Source organism: Poecilia latipinna, unplaced genomic scaffold, assembly GCF_001443285.1.
Source record: "Poecilia latipinna isolate Pla-1442-1.1 unplaced genomic scaffold, P_latipinna-1.0 Scaffold69, whole genome shotgun sequence".
In the NCBI taxonomy this organism is placed as follows: domain Eukaryota; kingdom Metazoa; phylum Chordata; class Actinopteri; order Cyprinodontiformes; family Poeciliidae; genus Poecilia; species Poecilia latipinna.
This window is the reverse complement of record NW_015112685.1, coordinates 346,050-365,543: the sequence shown is the minus strand read 5'-3', so window position 1 is coordinate 365,543 and position 19,494 is coordinate 346,050. Positions and strand designations below refer to the sequence as shown.

General features: G+C 40.3%; 3 protein-coding genes across 4 annotated transcripts in view; 1 reads left to right on the top strand and 2 right to left on the bottom strand.

Annotated features, from left to right (window-relative positions):
* The window catches only part of LOC106934539 (formin-2-like), a 44,982-nt gene extending 38,787 nt beyond the window's left edge, over window positions 1–6,195 (top strand). Inside the window, exons 15-18 of the mRNA XM_015014516.1 lie at window positions 2,965–3,016; window positions 3,895–4,044; window positions 5,304–5,385; window positions 5,536–6,195. Of these exons, the coding sequence (XP_014870002.1) occupies window positions 2,965–3,016; window positions 3,895–4,044; window positions 5,304–5,385; window positions 5,536–5,562 (311 nt within the window). The 3' untranslated portion in view covers window positions 5,563–6,195. The remainder of the gene's footprint in view (window positions 1–2,964; window positions 3,017–3,894; window positions 4,045–5,303; window positions 5,386–5,535) is intronic.
* A 786-nt stretch (window positions 6,196–6,981) lies between these two features.
* Window positions 6,982–16,086, bottom strand: grem2b (gremlin 2, DAN family BMP antagonist b). Its single transcript, XM_015014506.1, has 2 exons — window positions 15,713–16,086; window positions 6,982–7,689 (listed from the first exon to the last, which is right to left on the bottom strand). Exon 2 carries the CDS (start codon window positions 7,686–7,688, stop codon window positions 7,110–7,112), a length of 579 nt encoding a protein of 192 aa, XP_014869992.1. The 5' UTR covers window position 7,689; window positions 15,713–16,086; the 3' UTR covers window positions 6,982–7,109.
* Window positions 16,087–17,760: 1,674 nt separating this feature from the next.
* Window positions 17,761–19,494, bottom strand: part of LOC106934516 (regulator of G protein signaling 7) — a 64,156-nt gene continuing 62,422 nt past the window's right edge. The window contains exon 18 of one of the 2 annotated variants that reach the window (XM_015014492.1): window positions 17,761–18,580. The gene's annotated coding sequence lies outside the window, so the exon portion shown is untranslated. The remainder of the gene's footprint in view (window positions 18,581–19,494) is intronic. The other variant, XM_015014485.1, reaches the window with a different exon arrangement.

Genomic DNA, 19,494 nt, shown 5'->3' with positions numbered 1-19,494 from the left:
CAACGGCTAAATGTCTTATTTTTGTTATTTCTGTAATTTCTAAAGAGCCTGAGGTTAAACTGTTTCTGGCTCCACAGTTTAAACCACTTTTGTTTATTTTCTGACCATGAAACTAACCGCAGAATAACAGTGGGAGCGGACTTGTTGGAGCTTGGCTGTTTGGTCTAGCTTGATTTTCTCCGCTCACTTCACAAATTCTCATGCACGCTGGTCTTTGATGGAGTCAATATGACCAGCACAAGAGCGCCAGCCATGTGATAATCTGTTTCTGATGGATGTAAAGACTAGTAGTAGTAAGATTGACGTGAAGCTTTCACTCCATTTCAACCAGCTAAAACCTACGTCAACATGCTTACATCCACACCTAAACATGAAAAACTCTAAGGTTTCATACCTCGTCACGCTGATAGTTGTCGGGTCAAAATCATTTGCGGATGAAGACATTACTCAAACTGAATCATATCGCAAGAGGACAGTAAAGATGATCAGTTTCTACAAAAGAGATCTACTGTATGTGGAGGCTTGCAGAAGTATTCGCACCGTTTCCACGTTTTTTTCATGCTGGAGGAACCAACTTCAGCATCCAATCCCCTTCCCACAGTTTATGGGGGAAATGGTGTGTTCAGGAGAACATGCACTGCTATGGTATTCATGATGTTTTAGTAAACTAACGTTTTCGAACAAACCTCTGAGGCCTCCAGTCAACTCCATACAGTAATTAAGTGACTTCAAAAGACAAAACTACATTTTATTGAGGCTATCAGAGAAAACGGGTTGCAACACTTGGATTTGTTTTTGAGAACTATATATCATTTATCTTCTTTTTCGCAATTCTGCACCATTTGGTGATCAAACAAAACCCCAACAAGAGGTGCAAGTAGAAGCGTTTCGCAATGGATTGTTAGTAAAATCTTATGAAATGTTTGTTCCAGGGACACAAATTCCTACTAATTTTACAAGAAGTCATGTTTGTTATGTTCGGTGTGTCTGAACAAAGTGGCACCAGGGACAGAACTGTAAGCTGTACAGTGATTAAGAACCAGTGTGTATTTAGCCCTTATCCAGGCTTCAGAGGCAGTTCTCTTGGCAATAATACCCAAATCTTGTTCTATCTGGCTTCTGAAAGAAATATTATCTTCACCAAGTCCCGAGTCTGCTCTGAGGCCTCTTCTTAACCTTCCACTCCTTGCTCTTGCCTTAAATTTATGTTCGGAAAATTATGAACAGAACTGGCAACAAAGGGCTGCCCTGGTGTAGACCCAGTACTTATTGGAGACAAATCTGCCTTGTCACAGATGCAAATCACGCTCCGGCTCTGCAGCAAATACCCCATAGCCGTGTGGCCCGAAAACCTCTCAAAACACCCACCCACTAACAGTTATAATTGTAAGCCTTTTAGAAGGCCACAAAACACAAACAATGGCATAATCTCCTGCTTACATTTCAGTGTCTGTGCAAAGGTTAACGGCTGATCATGTGTTCCACATTCCAATAAAATAGAAACCACATTGCTCATCCTAAATCAGCTATCACTTCTGTCCCTTATGGCCCAGAGTAGTCTTTCTCACGGATGCTGCAAAGCGCAGTTTGATTTCATTGGTGTTTGTTGCGTTTCTACTCCACAAGGTAGAGTTTTTTTTTTTGTTTTTTTTTTTACTCTCATCAACTATGACAGAACTCTACACCCAAGCGTCCTACCACCGGTTTCAAATGTTATGCTTACAACTGCCACCAACCACTGTACGGCCACAGCAATAAACATGACCCACTTGGAGCCATTGTCTCAGTCTCCTTTGGTAAACCAGAGAAGGACTGCCAGAGGTAGGCGTTCAAGTAGAGCCTCTGTCAGGCATTTGAAGCATACTACCACTGGACACTTGGATGCGCTGTATGTATTTAGAAAGGAACCCCACCATCTGGTCTGACATTCCATCAGTACTGGTGGTTCAGCTGAACTCCTGTGCATTGTAGTCTCCTCGGAGCAATGGAGACGCTTGGCTACAAGACCACTGGAAGACACAAAGGACACCTCTGCCAACTTAAACATGAAAGGCCATCATCTATGAAAATATGGGAATCTCAAAGCTTGAGTGTTTCAAGCAAGCCAACTTGGTGCAGACAGATTCTAGCCCCCCTTGGTGAATCCACAAAGCCACAAATCCTTGCAACACCTCCTTCAGATGTTGTGTCTACGGGAGGGTGGTCCCATGCAGTTTGTTTGGTTTATGAACTGTCTGACCACATGCTTTCCAGCGAGTCTCTTTCCCAGGCCTGGCCCCAGGATGATTGTTGAGATGGGCCCTTAGTTCAGGACCAAAAACTTTTCTTTTTTTTTTAATACATCACAAATAACTAGCTGCCAGGATTATAAAAATCCGGACCCTTAGATTTCCATTAATGAGATATTTAACTATTAGTCAAACACATGGCTATACATTTTCTTCAACATTGAATTTTCAAATGTGTCCTCCATAATGGCGGACCCTATATTTATATATCGCATAACATGGTAAAAACACTGCGGCCCACATGGATGCCATTTAAGCATCTCACAGTTTAAGGAGCACTTCTTTTAAACATATGAATGTAACATTTTCTGTTTACTGACCTGGGCTTGTAATGTGGTATTTTTTTGCGCGTAGCTGCTGCTGTTTTATCATTATGTGCAACATTCTCTGGTATGTACATGCAGTCACCTGTCTCCATTTGAAGCAACACTCGACAAAGAGTCTCTTGTTCTCCCATCTGCCATTCATCAGTTGTGCAACAGTCATGACATTCTTGCACTTAATCTGGTGGCACACCACTTGAACCTGAAAGTGACAGCTAAACTGAATCCTGACATCTTGATTTTTTTTTTTTTTTTTTTTTTTTTTTTTTAATGTGCACATTGAATCGTAAACGGAAGATTTGTGTTAATGTTTAGACCCGAGTGATTTAACATACTTGTTTTATACTCTACAGCCAAGACTGAACTGGAAACACAGGAAAAGCAGCTAGCAGACACTCAGAAGATGTAAGATTCATTTTCTTCAACATTTTCCCATGGCAATCATAAAGAAGGGTAGCTTTTTGTTAATTATTATTATTATTATTTAACCGGTTTACATTTGGTGCTTTGTCAACTGTTGAACATTTTGTCATTCCTGCAATTAACTGAACTAAGTGGTAATTCAACCCAACTGTAAATGCAATTTTAAAAAAATCTTTAGAGATCTATAAGCTTTCTGCTTTGTCGATGTTTATGCTTCCTGCTTGGACGGCACAGGCCATCCTGCCAGGCCTTCAGCAGACTCGAGGCCCCCTATGCGTTGTCTGCGTTGTTTATCTAAGTGGAGCAGGAATAGACAGCCGTGGCTCCAGGCTTCTGTTTCTGCTGGCTAGGAATGCGTTCCTATAGCACACTCCAAACAAAGCCAGGCCAACCTGTCTGTTATATTGATCCACTGCAAATGGCTGCCACATTTAACACTTGAACATGTGTCATCCACTTGTATATACATGTTATCTTTTGGTGGATGTGTCTTTTCCTCCTAGTCATACACTTTCACTCTTCCAGTTAGAGCATTAGCAGGGTGTGGATGTAGAAAGCTAATGGGGCAGAAGGCAAGTACATTCTGTAACGAGTTCTGTTTCGGTCATGGTTGGACACTGTTTCTGACATGACAGCGTTGGCATAAATTGGCTTTCCAAGTCCGAAATCCACAGTCAGTCTTCTCCTTCTCCTCATTCCACTATCAAATGTCTACTAAACCGCATTATGCCAAGATCAACTTTTATGCCTTGCATGTTTCTGCTGTTCTGCCAGATTTCACAAGACTAAGTACAAGTTTCTGTAATCTGCTGTTGTAATAGTTTGGCCTTGAAGTGATTTTTTTGCTCTTTTGTCCTCAGTTTTTTGGAGTTGAGTGTGTCGTTCTCGGTAAAGCCCAAGGCGGGAGAGAAAGAAGTATCGCCCAACACATTCTTCTCCGTTTGGCATGAGTTTTCTTCAGATTTTAAGGAACATTGGAAGAAGCAGAATAAGCTGTTATTACAGGAACGGTGAGAACATTTTACAACGGGACATTTTTAACTAAAACAAGTGTCTTGCAAAAGTATTCCTACTCATTAAACATTTTCATATTTTGTTGACATTGGACTTTTTTTATGTATTTGTATTTTGTGTGATAGACACAAAGTAGGACATGCTTTAGAGGCAGATGTTTAAAATACTTTTTTTACAAATAGAAGTGTGGTGAAGTTTTGTTTTAAGCGCCCTTTGCTCTGAAACCCCTACTAAGTTCTCATACAAACAATCCATGCAAGGTACACCACAAATGTTTGGTCAGATGAGGCCATAAAATATGCTTCACATTTTTTTTTTACATAATTTATCATCACAATCACTGGATATGCATGTTAAGTGATAGAACTTATTTTCCGTGACACTTCAGAGATGTCTATTCTTTTTCCATTCAAGCAAATACAAACCTCGTGACAATGATTAATTCTTGTTGACCTTGGACCATCATTAGAGATTCAAAATTTGTTGCACTTTGGTTACTCTCCCCGACTTCAGTTATGGCATTAATAACTTGCAGTCCATCTCGTGCTGACTGGAGATTGTATCAGATTCATTCAAATTCATGAGGAGAAAAGAGCGTAAATGATCCACATCGTTGTCGTCGCTCCAAAACCAAATGCACTCACGCACCTTCCAGTAAGCCTCCAGTGGTTTGATGGTTATAAAGATGTCGTTGCTTATGCTAACAAACAGTAAATTGGTCCATTATTTTCAATAAAGATTGAATTGTGATAACATATTTGAAAAAGGAGTTGGATAACACTGGTAGTGGGGGGGGGGGGCGGCTTGTTCAGAAGGAAAGGATAAAAAAAAGAATTTGAAAGCATTAACTTTTTGCTCTTTGCTACAGGCAATCATCCCAGTTCTTATTCTCTGTTTCCTTTTCACATCCCCAAAGAATAACCAACACTTACCTGTGCCTGTGCTGCGTTGTTTTGTAGTCCTGGTACATACTGAAGTAAAGACTAGGCATCTGATGGTAAAACTGTGTTGCCCGTAACTTGCTGTACTTTCTCGACGCCAACATGGGCGAGTGATATTCTCACTCCAGGCTGCAATAAACAGTAAATCAAAACAGACGAGGGTTGACGTCTTGACAAACCACATTTATTCCTCAAAATCCCACACGACTACAGGCTGAATTGTCTAAAAATAATCAGTTTTGTGAAGCCGTGTCCTCGTAATTATTTGCCCTTGACGTTTCCTTGAATCAGTCACCACTGCTGGTCTCTTTCAGGGTGAAAAAGGCTGAGGAGAGCTTCAAACAAGCCAGGCAGAAGGCCACCTATAACGTGACGACCAAAAACGCAACTGGAATAGTACGCCATATTCTTTTTTTTTTTTTTTTCCCCACCTTTTTGCTCTTTCTCACTCGAGAAGACGATGCTGTTTAAAAATGCCTGTCTGCATATGAAATGTGAAGGTTATTGGGTGTAAATAACTCCCATCTATTTTTTTGTATTTCACAGAAAGCAAAGCTGGGTAAGAAGATATGAGGCAGAAAATGGATGAGCACCGCTAAGCACAATCTACCATGGAGGATGTTAAAAATGATTTGTTTTAATTACTTGGTCGGTTCTTGAATTTAAGTGGACTTAATACGAAAGGTTAATCTGCAACCAATCAAAAAATCTTAAGTCATTTTAGCAGGAATATGTTATTTGTCTCTAAAATGCATCTATTTTTTAAAAACTTTGATATAATTGTGTTTCAACTTTTTGTGTGCAAGGTGCCCATCGTATATTTGTTCCGAAAACATTTCCTTTTTCGTTCTGGTGAAAAGCACATCTTAGATTTTTTTTATATGGGAACATGGTGCCTTATGGAAGGGTAGAGGTAGCAAATGAACAATGCCAAACAGGTCTTATTTTACCAAAACTCTCATGTAAATAACATGCCTGATAAAGAGAATAATCAATTTTACATGGGTTAAAATGGTTTGGATTATGTCAATTTCACACGAGTGTCAGAAATGTCTGATGGCTTAAACGTTTTCGAAGCAGCACCTCCTCTACTACCTTTTGTTACTTAAACCCACATATCCACATGGTGTGATTTGATGATTTCTATGGGGGTTTTTTTCCACTTAAACAGCATTTCTTTATTAATATACTTTATTTTAAACACAATCCTATGCATGTAATTCATCTTTCTAGCTGTGTGACAGTGTGAATCCCTTTACATTTAGACATGCAATTGAATCCTGATCAGATTTCATTTTTACATGAACAATACCAATACTGTTTTTAAATAACATTGAACATAAAAAGTAATATTTATTGAATAAAACCAAATATATAAATTTGCATTGAAACCGCTTGGTTTTTTAACATTGTCCTCTTTTGATACACAAGTGCATGCACTCTAAAGGGAGTTGTTTTATATGAAATAGATTTAATATATTTTAAAGAAATATACTTACACACATACATGTACCATACCGTATACATTTCATTGCACAACCATTACACAAGCTGCAGGATCTTATGCTCAACTTGCAGCCAAATTTCGAGTCCGAACGAGTTGAAGCCACCGTCGTGGCGCTCGAAGTTTCTCTGTATCAACTCATTGCAGCTTCAGTTCAATCAAGATGACGAAACGTAATGGTATGACTGCACACAAGGCAAAAACTGGCACGGTAAGTGTCAGTTCATTTGCAATGAAACAGTTCATATCAAAGAAACAAGCTAGTTGCACTGCTCAGAAAATACAATTTTTAAAATACAACCGTCAGCATGATCACCCTGTGTCCATTAGACGTGTATCCCTTCAAAGTATAAAATTTGTTACACCTGGGAGAGAAAACATCTCCATTGTTCCACCCAGATGGCTGTATACCAACTTTGACTTGGACAAAAATGATTTCTAAAGTGATGAGTCATCTTGGCCGCAAATCTCTGGTTAGTTCGATGTTGCCTTTATCACACGTTTTCTACGTTCAGTTTTTGCTGGACAAGCCTCTTTTTTTAGTATGACTTCACAATGTTCCTCACCCCTGACTCTGGCAAGTAATGGAACAACAAAAATCTCTTAAGGTAGTCCTTCACAGTTTTCCATGACCGGTCACATCCACAGACATGCATCGACACTGTTTGACTCTCTGCACCTTGCGGTGTCTGAAGGGGGGCTGCAGATCTGGGCAGTCTAACTGCACTGTGAGCTGTGTGATGCGGTGCGGCCTGCAGAAGGAGCAGGACTGAAAGGGCTCCTGGGCTTTATTGTGGCCCTTCCTTCCCGACCCTGAAGTTTGACCTCGACTGTGTCCATGACTCGAGCTGGGACCCAGATGCCGCGGGATGTAGAAGGAGTTGCACTGGCCGTAGCAGAAGCGGTTGACCACGGTGCGGCTGCGGCAACCCTCCTCACTGATCGTTTGGCGAAGGGGTTGGGTCTTGCACCAGTCTCTTCGGAGGTAACGCCGCTCAGTCACAACTAGGGCCTCTCGGCTTGAGGACAGGACTTCGGGTTTCTGCTGCAAAAGTCTGTGGGGGTGATCTGCAGACAGGTTTCCTTTGGCCTTGTGTGGGGATGGTATTGAGCCTTGGGGCCGGAGCTTTTTGGTCTCTGCAATGACGCAGAAGAACCCAGCAAGGAGGATGGGGATGGTGATTCTCCACAGCATTCTGCAAGAAAAAAAGTACAATGAAATGTAAGGCAAGAGTTTCTCTTTTAGGATTAGTCGGTTCTGGATGTGGAATATAACAAGTCCAAGATCAATGCTATTTGGTTCCTGAGTCATCCAGGTTAATATTTCACATTTCCTGCTGAATCACTTTTCACAATCGAGTCTAAAGGCTTTCATTAATCTGAGTCATCATGTGAGGTTGCGGTCAAGTATACGAGGCAAATTTATGTGCGGTGCAAATGGTACCGCACATAAAACCTCGAGCCCAAGAAGGAGCAGAAGATGAAATGAGATGAACTGTTTTTTTAGGGGTCAAACAACTCTGATCTAATTGAATGAAAGTACATCAGTTCAATGCAGTGAACGGCTCAGAGTAACCAGGATTCACAAAGGAATCTGGATATCACCTGAAGAGCGGAATAAGACCCAAATGGACTTCTGCCGGCCTAAAACGACTCCAAATCTCAACAATCTCATAGGAGTTTGTATATTTTATCAACTTTAAATCGTTATGTTAGCATTACGCAAATTTTTGTTTGTTTTTGTTTGTTTTTTTTGTTTTTTTTAATTCAGTTTAATTCAGTCCTAAGCTCAGTTTCCAGTTTTTTTAAACTGGAAACTGAGCTTAGGACATAATGATCTTCCAGTGTGAAATTTAACCTTTCTTTTCAAAGAAACAATCACAAAATACTATTTTAAGTTTAAAGCTTCTTTTTAATGAACTTTTAAATGTTTGTACTTTTCTTTTAGGCACATAAGCTCTTTTGGTACAAGCTTCACTTGAGATCATCGGTGGAGCCTCATCTCCAACATTCACTTCCTGTGTAAGTAATTGGCCAATGAAAAGAGATGACAGATACTGGTTCACGAAGCGGTGACAGCGCATTAACAGCTGATGTTTTTAGACTGGGGTTGTGTTACGATGTTGTCCACAATCAGTGGGTTTATTCCCACACCGATCCCCCTCAACATGATGTGCCCATGTACAAGTCTCTGACCCGATCAGAGACTTGCTGCACTGAGCATTTGGGTGTGAATGCGTACACACGTTTAAATGTGGCTGCGTAAACGCGGCTCTTTTGTTGATCACTCCGAGTGATCCATGTGACCATAAAAGTGTCATAAAGGTTTTGTCCATTTACCATTATCTTCTAATGGACTAATCATTTTTGGTTGTATATTAAATGAAGATAAACTTCATTTAATATAAGCTGGGGGTTACAGTTTTTTTTTCAGCAGAATGAGGTAAAGCAGTCGCGCAATTCCAAACATGTCTGCAAGTGTGCCAGGCCTATTAAAGGTGAACCACCTTTTTGCAGTCCGACCCTGCAGGCATCATTCAGAAAATGAATCCATCACCAGGGCCCCCATTTGTCAGCATCTCTGTGTCATTACTTCTATTTGCTTTCCTCTCGGCTCTGCAACTCTTACAAAAATAAACAAAACCCGACCATCAAAGGATACACTTAAACACCCATAACGAGAAGGGGAAGTTGATTTTATTGGTCCCGTTGCTGAGTAAAATAATTAGGTCTTTGCTTACTTTACTCATGAACTATGCCGCAGATATGTAAACAAGCATTAGAGAAGCCCATCTGCATGTTATTAGGGGAAGAGTTGAGGAATTGTACAGTTCCCCAATGGGAGTGGACTTTTTTTTCTTCTTCTTCTTACTCTGTGGTGATATACTGTGGAGAAACCTGAACTGAGAGTGACCCACGGTGTCCATAAATGCCATAATGTATGATACTAGGGCCAGATCTGGAGAAATGATCTCTCTGCCATTCAGGATGGAGTATCCGCCTGAGTGCGCGCACTGTCAGTATTTGTGCCAGCACATTTTTGACCATCACTCAAGCATCTTTTCAGCAGATGTTGCTCTTGACAAGCATTGCATGACATCAAGTCAGAATTTCTGATGTGAAACCAAACTGCCTCAAGGACATTGGCGGCCGCTGCTACTCGCACACTCTTCTTTGCTGTGTAAATTTGTACGCTCGCCTTTCTTCCTTTCTTGGACCTGCACCTCAGTCTGACATGGAACAAATTACTTTATCACAATCCACTTTGTTTTTAAGGCTTTTGTGTTTATATTTTTTTCCCGTGCTCTTTGACTAATTGCAGCAGTGTTTCCATAAGCTAGACAGCAGCTGTTTGCTCATCTTGTAGAGATGTTTCACGCAGTCTGATCTTTTTTTTTCTTTTTTCTTAGGATGCCACACCATCACACACACACACACACACACACACACACACACACACACGAGTCAAGAGGTTCAAATAATTGGAGAGGAAGACTCCCGTTGGCTACTTTCATCGCCTACCGCATCCAGGAGTCTGACCTCCGTTTTTCCCGCAGTGATCTATCTTCCATGTAGAAGTCTCATTTAGCAAAAGCTCCATCAGCCTCTTCACTGATGACAGCCATTTTAAATGCAGGAACCCCTTGCCTGGGGATCAGCATCTGCATTCACTCAGTTTTCACTCTTTCCTGTACTCTTAGAGATGCCCTGCAACTTGGAGATTATCCAAAGTCTATGTCAGCAAAGACTGAAGACTGACGGGATTCTCAACGAGTGCATCTCAAAGAATTTAAATATTGCATTAAAGTACAATATTTCTTACCAGTCATCTGAGAAAGTGAAAGTCATTTTAAAGGGAGTTATTACACACAGTGTAAAACTGTTCAATGTTTGAATTTATTCAATTTTAAATATTATCACGGCTTTCGGGTAAAGAAGTTCCTGTCTCAGAGAGTTAGATCGCATTAGACCAATCGGAAATTGTGTGTTTTAAGCACAAATGTCAGGCTTCTAAGATGTAAATTTATATGCAGTAAAAACTTGGTTGGGCCTCCTCTTGCATTACTTACTGCATCAATGCATCATGGCAAGGAGGCGATCGTGATGGGTTGGGTCACAGTCATTGAACCAGCTTTTGGTACCTTGGGCAGTTGGCAGGTTCTGATTGAAAATAAAATCAGCATCTCCATGCGACTTGTCTGACTGTAGAAACTTCACACTGGACTTCAAGCAACATGGCATCTGTGCCTTTCCACTTCCCCTCCAGACTCTGAGATCTTGAGTTCAAAATTAAATGTGGAATTTACTTTCACTTGGAAAAAGGATTCTGGACCATTGGGAAACAATGTTGCTTTTCTCCTAAGCCCAGGAAAGACGCCTCTTACGTTGTCTGGTTTAGGAAGAGCTTGACACAGAGAATGCGACAGCTGTTGCCCTTGACAATCCTCTCAAGGCTGTACTTGTTGCTGGTGGACCCTTTCCTGCCACACTTTCTCCCTTCCACTCAATTTTCTGATACAGAACTTTGTGAACAACTTGCTTCTTCGGTAATGACCTTCCATGGCTTTGCCTTCTTGTGAACGGTGTTTATGTCTGTCTTCTGGATATCTGTCAAATCAGCAGTATTCCCCATGTTTGTGTAGCCTACTGACCCAGGATGAGAGATGAAAAAGTGAAAAGTAATGGTTTGACACAATAAGTCTCAAGTAATTATCGTTTTCATAGCATTCTGATTTTCTGAAACACTGAATTTTGGGTTTTCATTATCTGTAAGAGAAAAGGCTTAGAATAGTAATGATTCTACACAATATGTGAGTTTCACTTTGTGAGATGACCGTCAAGAAATATTGGACTTTTATGCAATGCCTCAATGTTTTGAGATGTACCTCTGTATAAGGAGCATGACTGATGAACCGTCCAGCTGGCAGCTCAGGTTCCTTTCCACCCCAAACTCATCCTGAACAAAACAGTCCCTGGCAACCTTTCCTCATCAGTTTCTGTGGGAAAACAACCTGAGGTTTTTTTGGGTTGGGATTCAGAGGCTTTGGGGGAGCCCTGAGGTGGAGGAGGGATGCTTAGTGGTTTGGGGGGGTAGAGCGCAGAGGGATGAGATGATGAGGCGGGCTTGAGATAGATAATCCTCTGGGAAATAAAACCAACATCTCTTGGGCTCTGTGGACATTCAAAAGACCCACATTTAAATAACCGGTCTGCCTTTTTCGTTTCACCTTGACACTAATCGCGGCGCAGCCATCGAGACAGAAGGAGACTGTGGTTTCCAGTGTTAATCTTCAGACAAAACTGAGCTGGACCTTTTCCGTACACTAAATACTAATATTGTGCACAAACACAGCTTTATGTTTTACCAGAACCACAAATTCTTTGGATTTGCTTCACTGAACTGTGGAAGACCCTGGTTCCAAAATTCAAGCCTCTAATGAAATTACAAATACCAGAGAGGCTGCTGAGCCCCACACAAACCTTCTTTGAAAACATCCATTATCGTGAGTGGGAACGCGCTGTGTTTTATTTTTTTAGAATGGCATGATAATGCCATAGTGGAGGTTTATGTCTGGAAAACAATGGGTTCTCTTTTCTAATCATCGACTGCAGTTTCCAGCTCGGCCCTTGGATGTATGACTATTCTAAATATTGGAGTACTGCATCACAGAATAAAGAGACGCTTTTCAAAGTCTTTCAAATTTGTACACACAGATGTATTTCCTTTAAACCATGTGCAACGTCTTCCCAGCATTTCTTCAAAGGCAGGTTAAAACAAACAAAACATGATGCCTCAATTACTGGTGCGTCAGAAAGTCTCACACAGAGACTGGTAAGTGCAGTTAATTACAGTAGAACTGCATTTAATTCACCGTGCAGCACAAGCCTCAATCACTCACGGCTAGCCACACATGCACATGCACAAAGGTCCACACACACCAGTGCCTAAACCACATGCTTGCTGTCTCACACAGACTAAAACAGATACACAGGATGTACAATATAGAAGGGGGGCAGGGGGTGGGGGGTGGGATGGGATGTAGGGGAACGGTATAGAGAGGTAAATGAAATGTTTTCACCCTGAACCAATTACACAAAAAGGAACCATGTCATTATCTGTGTTTGCAGATTGTATTTTCTCAAACTACACTTGGCTGTTGGCTCCTTGACAGCTGGTGGTTGGAGGCTCTTTAGGGGGGCTTTGCAATGTAAATGTGTCTAATTCCAACATTGCCAGAAGGCCGCTTTAGGCACTCAGGGATGCCATTTGTCATCACAATCCATCTTGATAATGACTCTCAACCCTGATCTAATGCTTACGAAATTAAGTAGTGGCAAGTATAAAAGCTGGCTGCTCTCTCTCAGCGATATTAAATATTTTTACTGGCGAGTGAAGGCAATTGGAGATAACATGATAGTACAGGTATTCCCATAGTTAAAGATGTTTGCTCTTCAACTATAAACGGCAGTTTATTGTTTAAGAGTCAGTAAAAAAAAAAAAAGTAATTGATCAAATAATGAAATGGGTGTTAGTCACAATTGTTCTTTGGTTTTCAAAATTGATAATGAAATTTAAAAAGCACTTTTCTGAAATTGAGCTTGAGTCGCGCCCACTAAAAGAGGAAGCCACTAATATTTCTGGGTGGCATTTATAGCTGCACTGTCTAATACGTCTCTCACTGTAGCAATAGAATGGATTATTATCCTGATTAAAAAAAAAAAAAAAAAAAAAACTTTTTCACCAAGAAAACGTTGAATATGCTGTAACGAAGTTAAACCCCCACAAGTACGTAAATCACAACTGATTATGTGGAGAAAAGTGAGACTTGCATTAACATTGTGTTGCTCTATTACATAGATCATTCTGATAAAAGTAGCATAAGAAAATGATGATCTTGACACCCATAAACAGAGTAATGGTAGTGGTCAAACTAAAGAAATTTTGTATATTGAATTTATTTTTTCATAAGCATTCACTTTCCTTTTGGGTGAACTACAAGTAGATTGAACTTGCCATAGAGAACATTTAAATCCCCCAGTAAGTTGTGGGTTTATTAGTCTTACAAAATCCTACACTCAGATCAATCTTGTTCCAACTTCTTCCCCCTCATTGGATAACTCATGTCATTAATGTTTAATTTCTGAGCTCAAATTGGTCCTGTACGCTTTGCCTTCACAACTTTTGTCTTGAGTGGACGTCGTTACACTGATTCCTAAAAAGTAATGTTATCACTGCCAATTATTTGCTTTAAGTGCCCTGTTTGTCTTCCATATTGTTTTTTTTTTTGTTTTGTTTTTTTGTAATTGAGACAGAAATAAATAAAACTATACATTATGTACTAGAAAGCCAAATCTTCTGACTTCCCAGCCGGGAAAGCAACAACAATACTCAGTGAAGTCAAATTTTCTCCTTTTTTTCGAAAGTGAGAAGAGCTCGCAGACCTGATGAGAGTTCAGTGACCATCATCGCTCCTATGCAAAAACAATGTATTGAAAGTTTCCATTACTAACTACTCGATGAGAGCACCCAGTGGCTCTCATCTTTATTGCCATTGCGATGACAATAAAGACTGATCTGCTCTGTTAGCAAGAAAGACGCCCTCAGATTGGGTCCGATGTTGTTCCAAAGTTGGAGCTCCGACTTCTGAGACGGGAACAAAAGCGGAAGACGAAAATTAGCCGCAAGCTAGAACACAGTTGTAAAATTATGTCCTTTAATGTTTAATTATTTTTAATTGTTTCCCGTTTTGTGATTCTAACGTTAAAAAAAAAAAAAATGTTTAAGAGTCCTCAAGAACACTCCGCATATAAAATAAGTCATGCCAGAGAACACAATTTATTCATCCATAAATTGTGCTCTCTCTATTTTAAAATCCCAAAGAGAATTTGAAATAAATTTCTTATGCTTGCCCTTAAGGCATGACTTAGCAGAGCGTAGTGAGCCGACAAGCCTCTGCATGCCAGTGTTTATACTAGCTCTTCAGAACCATATTTGCTTCACGCTGTAAATGTTACCACAAGTAGATTACATTAGATTTTCTCTATAATCTAAATCATTTGCCTTAGCTTTTCTTTTGAAGGAGCCTCTTGACATTCAAAGCACACGTTTCATATCTTCTCCAGGTATCTCTGGCAAACGTCCATTTAAAACTGACTCAGGAGGGAGCGGGGGGAGAAGAAGCTTTCTGTCACTAAAGAAACAGCAGCGTGTCTGTACGCTAAATCCTCTTTGACATCAGAGCAAGTTGTACGAGGTGGTGCAGTCGCCGGAGCTGTAAGCAGGATCAGAAAGCAAACTCCCCACCATTCACCACACGCATGCCGTAGGAACACACGCGTTCGCCCAAAAACATGCTCACACACTCGCTTGGATGCGTGTTAGCACACACACGCACGATTCAACATGGACCCAGACAAACTGTAAATATACACCTGTTCGAACGAGCAAAGAGATAAAGACCAGAGGCGGGGGGGTTATGAAGCAAAACACAAATGTGCTATGTTCATCATTATGTCTCTTTCTCTTCTTTTCTGCTCATTGGAAAATACTTTTAATCTCTTCAAGAGACACAGTACAACTTACTGTCATCACTCTCTAATTCTCTTACTCATAACACTAATTATCTGCAACCTCCAGCCACTAATTACAGTTATTTAGTTGACACTTTTATCCAACGGACACCTTAGAGGTGTGCCTTTTTTTTTCTCTCTCTCTCTTTTCTTTACACTGAGTGGCCCTGGTGGGAGTCGAGCCTGAAATATGGAATAACTGCAGAATGTGTGCTGTTCCATTTACATGGTTCTGTGCTTAGTCACCAGGAGGCTCAGTGAGTCACTCGGTCTCATATTCACGTGGGAATTGTCAAAGCAGAGTTCAGAGAAGAGCCCTTTTTTTTTTTTTCTCCCCCCCAGTTAAACTGTAAGGTATGATGTAGCTATATCCTCTTACGCTCTGTAAAATAGCTTATAATTAAAATGTTGCCACCTCATACGAATGTTAAATCGGAGTGACATAATCAATCAAAAAGCCCTATCGATTTTGCGTTTTACAAATTCGCATCGATTTGAAGTCGGAGATGTTTACCGCCACGGACTATGCAAATGATTTTTGGCAGGGCAGGGAGAATTTCAGCTTGCTCGGTTGCATACATCCTCCCCCTAACCTCAACATTTACAGATGTGTTCTCCATATTCAAGCACGACACATGATCCATTTACCTCTAACCACAGTGTGCAGCAGGACAACGACGTGAAGATGCATTCAAGGGAGCTCATCCACCTTCAGTGGTCCTCGTGTCCGCTTCCAGCTTTTGGTTTCCATGGCAATGTAATCTCTAGTATCCTCCAGTTTGTCCTTGCTCCTCTTTCCTTCACAATAAATACAGTAGAAAGTGCTGAGCCTGCTCAGTTTCCCATTGTCCTGGGTGTGCAGCACCTTATCTGCCTGTCTTCAGGAAGTCTAAAGGTTTTCTCCTGTTTTTCCTTTTAGGCTGACAAGAAAAGCTGCAGTTCAGTCACAGTAAGCCAACTTCTTAGTGCTGTGGAGACTGTCTGCACTCAGTCTTTGGGAGGGTTTGAGTCACTTTAAAGCCTGCCTTAGTTTGAATCCCTTGCACCCCACCTCCTTTCTTAAAACTGGGAGGGTTATTTCCTATTGGCCGTGTTCATTGTGGGAATCGAACCAAAATTCATTGCTTTCGCAAATATCTGTCTCAGTCAGTGTGCCTCAGTCTGTCTTTTCTCCAGTCCAGTCGGTTTTCAGAGGAAAAGGCTGATTGTTTGCTAAACCACTTCAGGCTGACTAATTAATCCATCAAGCACTTGAATGAGAGATCAAGCTTGTCAATGCAGAATAGAGACCTTGGCTAAGAATAACAGTCTTTCCCAAAGAGAAATGGCAACAGATTAGGCTATGTGGAAGTGTTTATTTCCCGTGAGCTTTTATAAGCTTTACTGTGTTACGACTTAAAACGTCAGTGTATTTTATTTGGATTTTATGGGAAAAAAAAAAAAACAACCTAAAAATGAGTGAATAATAGGGGAGTAGAAAGAATTTGACGCATGGTTTTCACATTTAAAAACTATGAAAAATGTGCAAATTTTATATTCTTTTTTCTGATAACTTAAAATAAAGTGGAAAAAAATAGAATTCAAAAGTCACCTTTTTAAAAAAGAAAATTAACCATCTGTTGTTAATTATCTTAACTATGAACACATCTGTGTTATTGAGACTATGAAGGTTTGTTATAGATCCTTAGCATCATAAGCACCAAGAAGCACAGCAGCGAGGGACGATAGAAAGTTTGAGGAAGAGTTGGGTTACAAAATAATTTATCCAGTCTTTATATTTATCATGGCACTATGTTAAAACCAAAATGTATTGCAAATAATCAATGCATTGTCAACTTAAACGTTGGACCAGGAGAGGGTGTGTCAGTTGTTTCTCACAAACAGCATGTTGTGCTTTCCAGAAGTCTGGCCTTTTGTAGAGCAGAGGCAAAAATAGCAATAAGAAGTCCTGTTCAGATTAGATGAGTCAAAATTATGCATTTTAGTGTGTGTGTGTATATATATATATATATATATATATATATATGTGTGTGTGTGTATGTGTCTGGTGTCTATATATCTAAGTAAGTTCCAAAGACAGCCATTACATCTTTGCCACCAAAGACAATAAAAGCAGGGACACTGTAAAAACAAAGGTCTTCTGCAAACCTTCCATTGGCAGCAAAACCACATCACATTAAGTCTCATAACCTCCAGTCCATAAATCACTGGATGCACATCTACAATCTATGAAGAGCGTGCTTTGAGAAACGCCACAGTTCGCATTCCTTGATGCAGTCGAGACAAAGATGTTTGTCTGTTTTGTGGTTCTTGCTAAACTGACTGCCGGGCACAGACAGTGGAAACACAGACGGTCACTTCTGGCATCAAAGAGCTGAAACATCAACAGACCCTGCAAAACATCAGAAGGCCAACGTATGAACAATAACCCTTTTCAGCAGGCCGGAGGATGATGGCACTTTTGCATGACAAATTCACATTTATCTGTATATTTACTGATCTGTGAAGACGGTCAGATTCTTCCAAGTCATGGAGAAATAACTTATCGCCCTCTTGTGTTTGACTGTAAAAGTGCACAGCATAAGCAAAGCTCCTGGTGTCTGTTTCTTGCATTGCACGTTACGGAGGACAGGAGGCGCATTGATCCCCGGAAGATTCACACAAACTCCATGGATGAAAGCACAAGACCAACACCGTAACAGATAGAGGATCAACTTTATTAATACAAGTAAGTAAAAGTGTCTTTAAATATGGTATAAAAATAAATGCAGGAGAGAATAACAAAGAATGATGTTCTACATAAGACAGGAGACAGAGTCTTTGTAAATCTGGATGAGACCTTACAGGTGCCTTGAGAATCATATGTGCTAAATATTGTAGTGCAACCAAATTATGAAAAGCAAACTAAATGCACAATAAATAATCAGAATCATAATATATATGTATATATATTTTGTATATTCATTCTGCACAACACTTCCCATAGCGTGACAAAGCATCTGTAACCTCATGTAAAGCAATGACATTGTTTTAAAGTTATCAGTGTAAGCTGTTGCTCTCTTGGGGGGGACAAAGGGGGGTTCTCAGTGTCTTTTTCTTTTTTTTTCTCTCTCTGACATCATTTGTTTCTGCTGGAAGTGAGAGAAAGTGCCCCGACTGAGTAGCTGTCATGGAAAGAACTGGGACACTGGACTGAACTTTCTCCAATTTTGTTTCTTAGTCTCTCACTCCCCTCGAGTCCAACAGCGCCTTCTTTCTGGGAACACTGGAAATATCAGTACTGAAAGAGGAGAGAGAAACTGAAACGTCCTCTCCATGGACATGCAACATCTTGTGGACAACAGACGAACAGGAAGCTTGGCTCATTGTCTGGCTGAGCCAATAGTGGATGACGGACGAGGAGGTTGATGAGATGCGATGGCTCCCCTTCTTTGTATCCCGGGGAGAGGGAAGCCATTGATTTTTAGCATGGCACACAACTTTACAGTCCCTCGCCTGCCAGTGGTTCCACCTGTGCTCGAGAGGAAAGAAGAAAGAGTCGAGTTTCAATAAACAGAGTTGTGAAAAGTGGAAAAAAAACGTCTTTCCCACTTTTGACATTTGGAGTCAACACTTCTCAAAGTTTTCTGCTGACCAATGGAACAAAAGTACCAAAACGCATTTTATATCGACTTTTATCATGTTTGTCATCAGAAGTAATCTACATTCATTCTTTATGCTTCGATAAACAGATAATCTGCAAATTAAATATGACCTACATTTTTTAGGATTTTATTAGTTTCGATATGACAAATTGACGATTCTTAAATACAATGCAGCATATAAAAGTGACATTTTAAAGAATTTACCTTTAAAATGCATAGAATGCATTTACAGGTGACGAAATAATGACCAAAGTCACTCAGAATATGGAGATCCAACATTATACTAACAAACAATATATATTTATAACAAATGGAGTAAGAAATTATTTTGAAACTGGAACTGGTCGAGATGGTTGAAAATTCAAAATTAAATCTTTTTCCATTTAGTAAACGTAGCATGCTGTCATGCTAGCCAGTTAATCAATTTTGTCACTTTATTTATTGACTTGAAATTCCTTAGGATTCCAATCAGAATCATTCACATGCTGCCCAGTCCTCGTGTTACCGTCCCTCTCAGCTAGAGGCAGCTCTGCTACCTCTTTGTCCAGACTAATAATAGTTACATATGTGCCAAACCTACCACCAACAGACTCTACTAGTATTTAGGGCATTATATAAACATTTATTTTCACTTTTAAAATACCATCTCTCCAACAACCATCCATTATAGTTACATGAATACAGTTTATTATGCAAATTGGGCTAGGGCAGAGGTTCCCAAACTGTGGGGCGCGCCCCCTAGGGGGGGCGCGGGAAGCCGTCTGGATGAAAAAACAAAAACAAAAC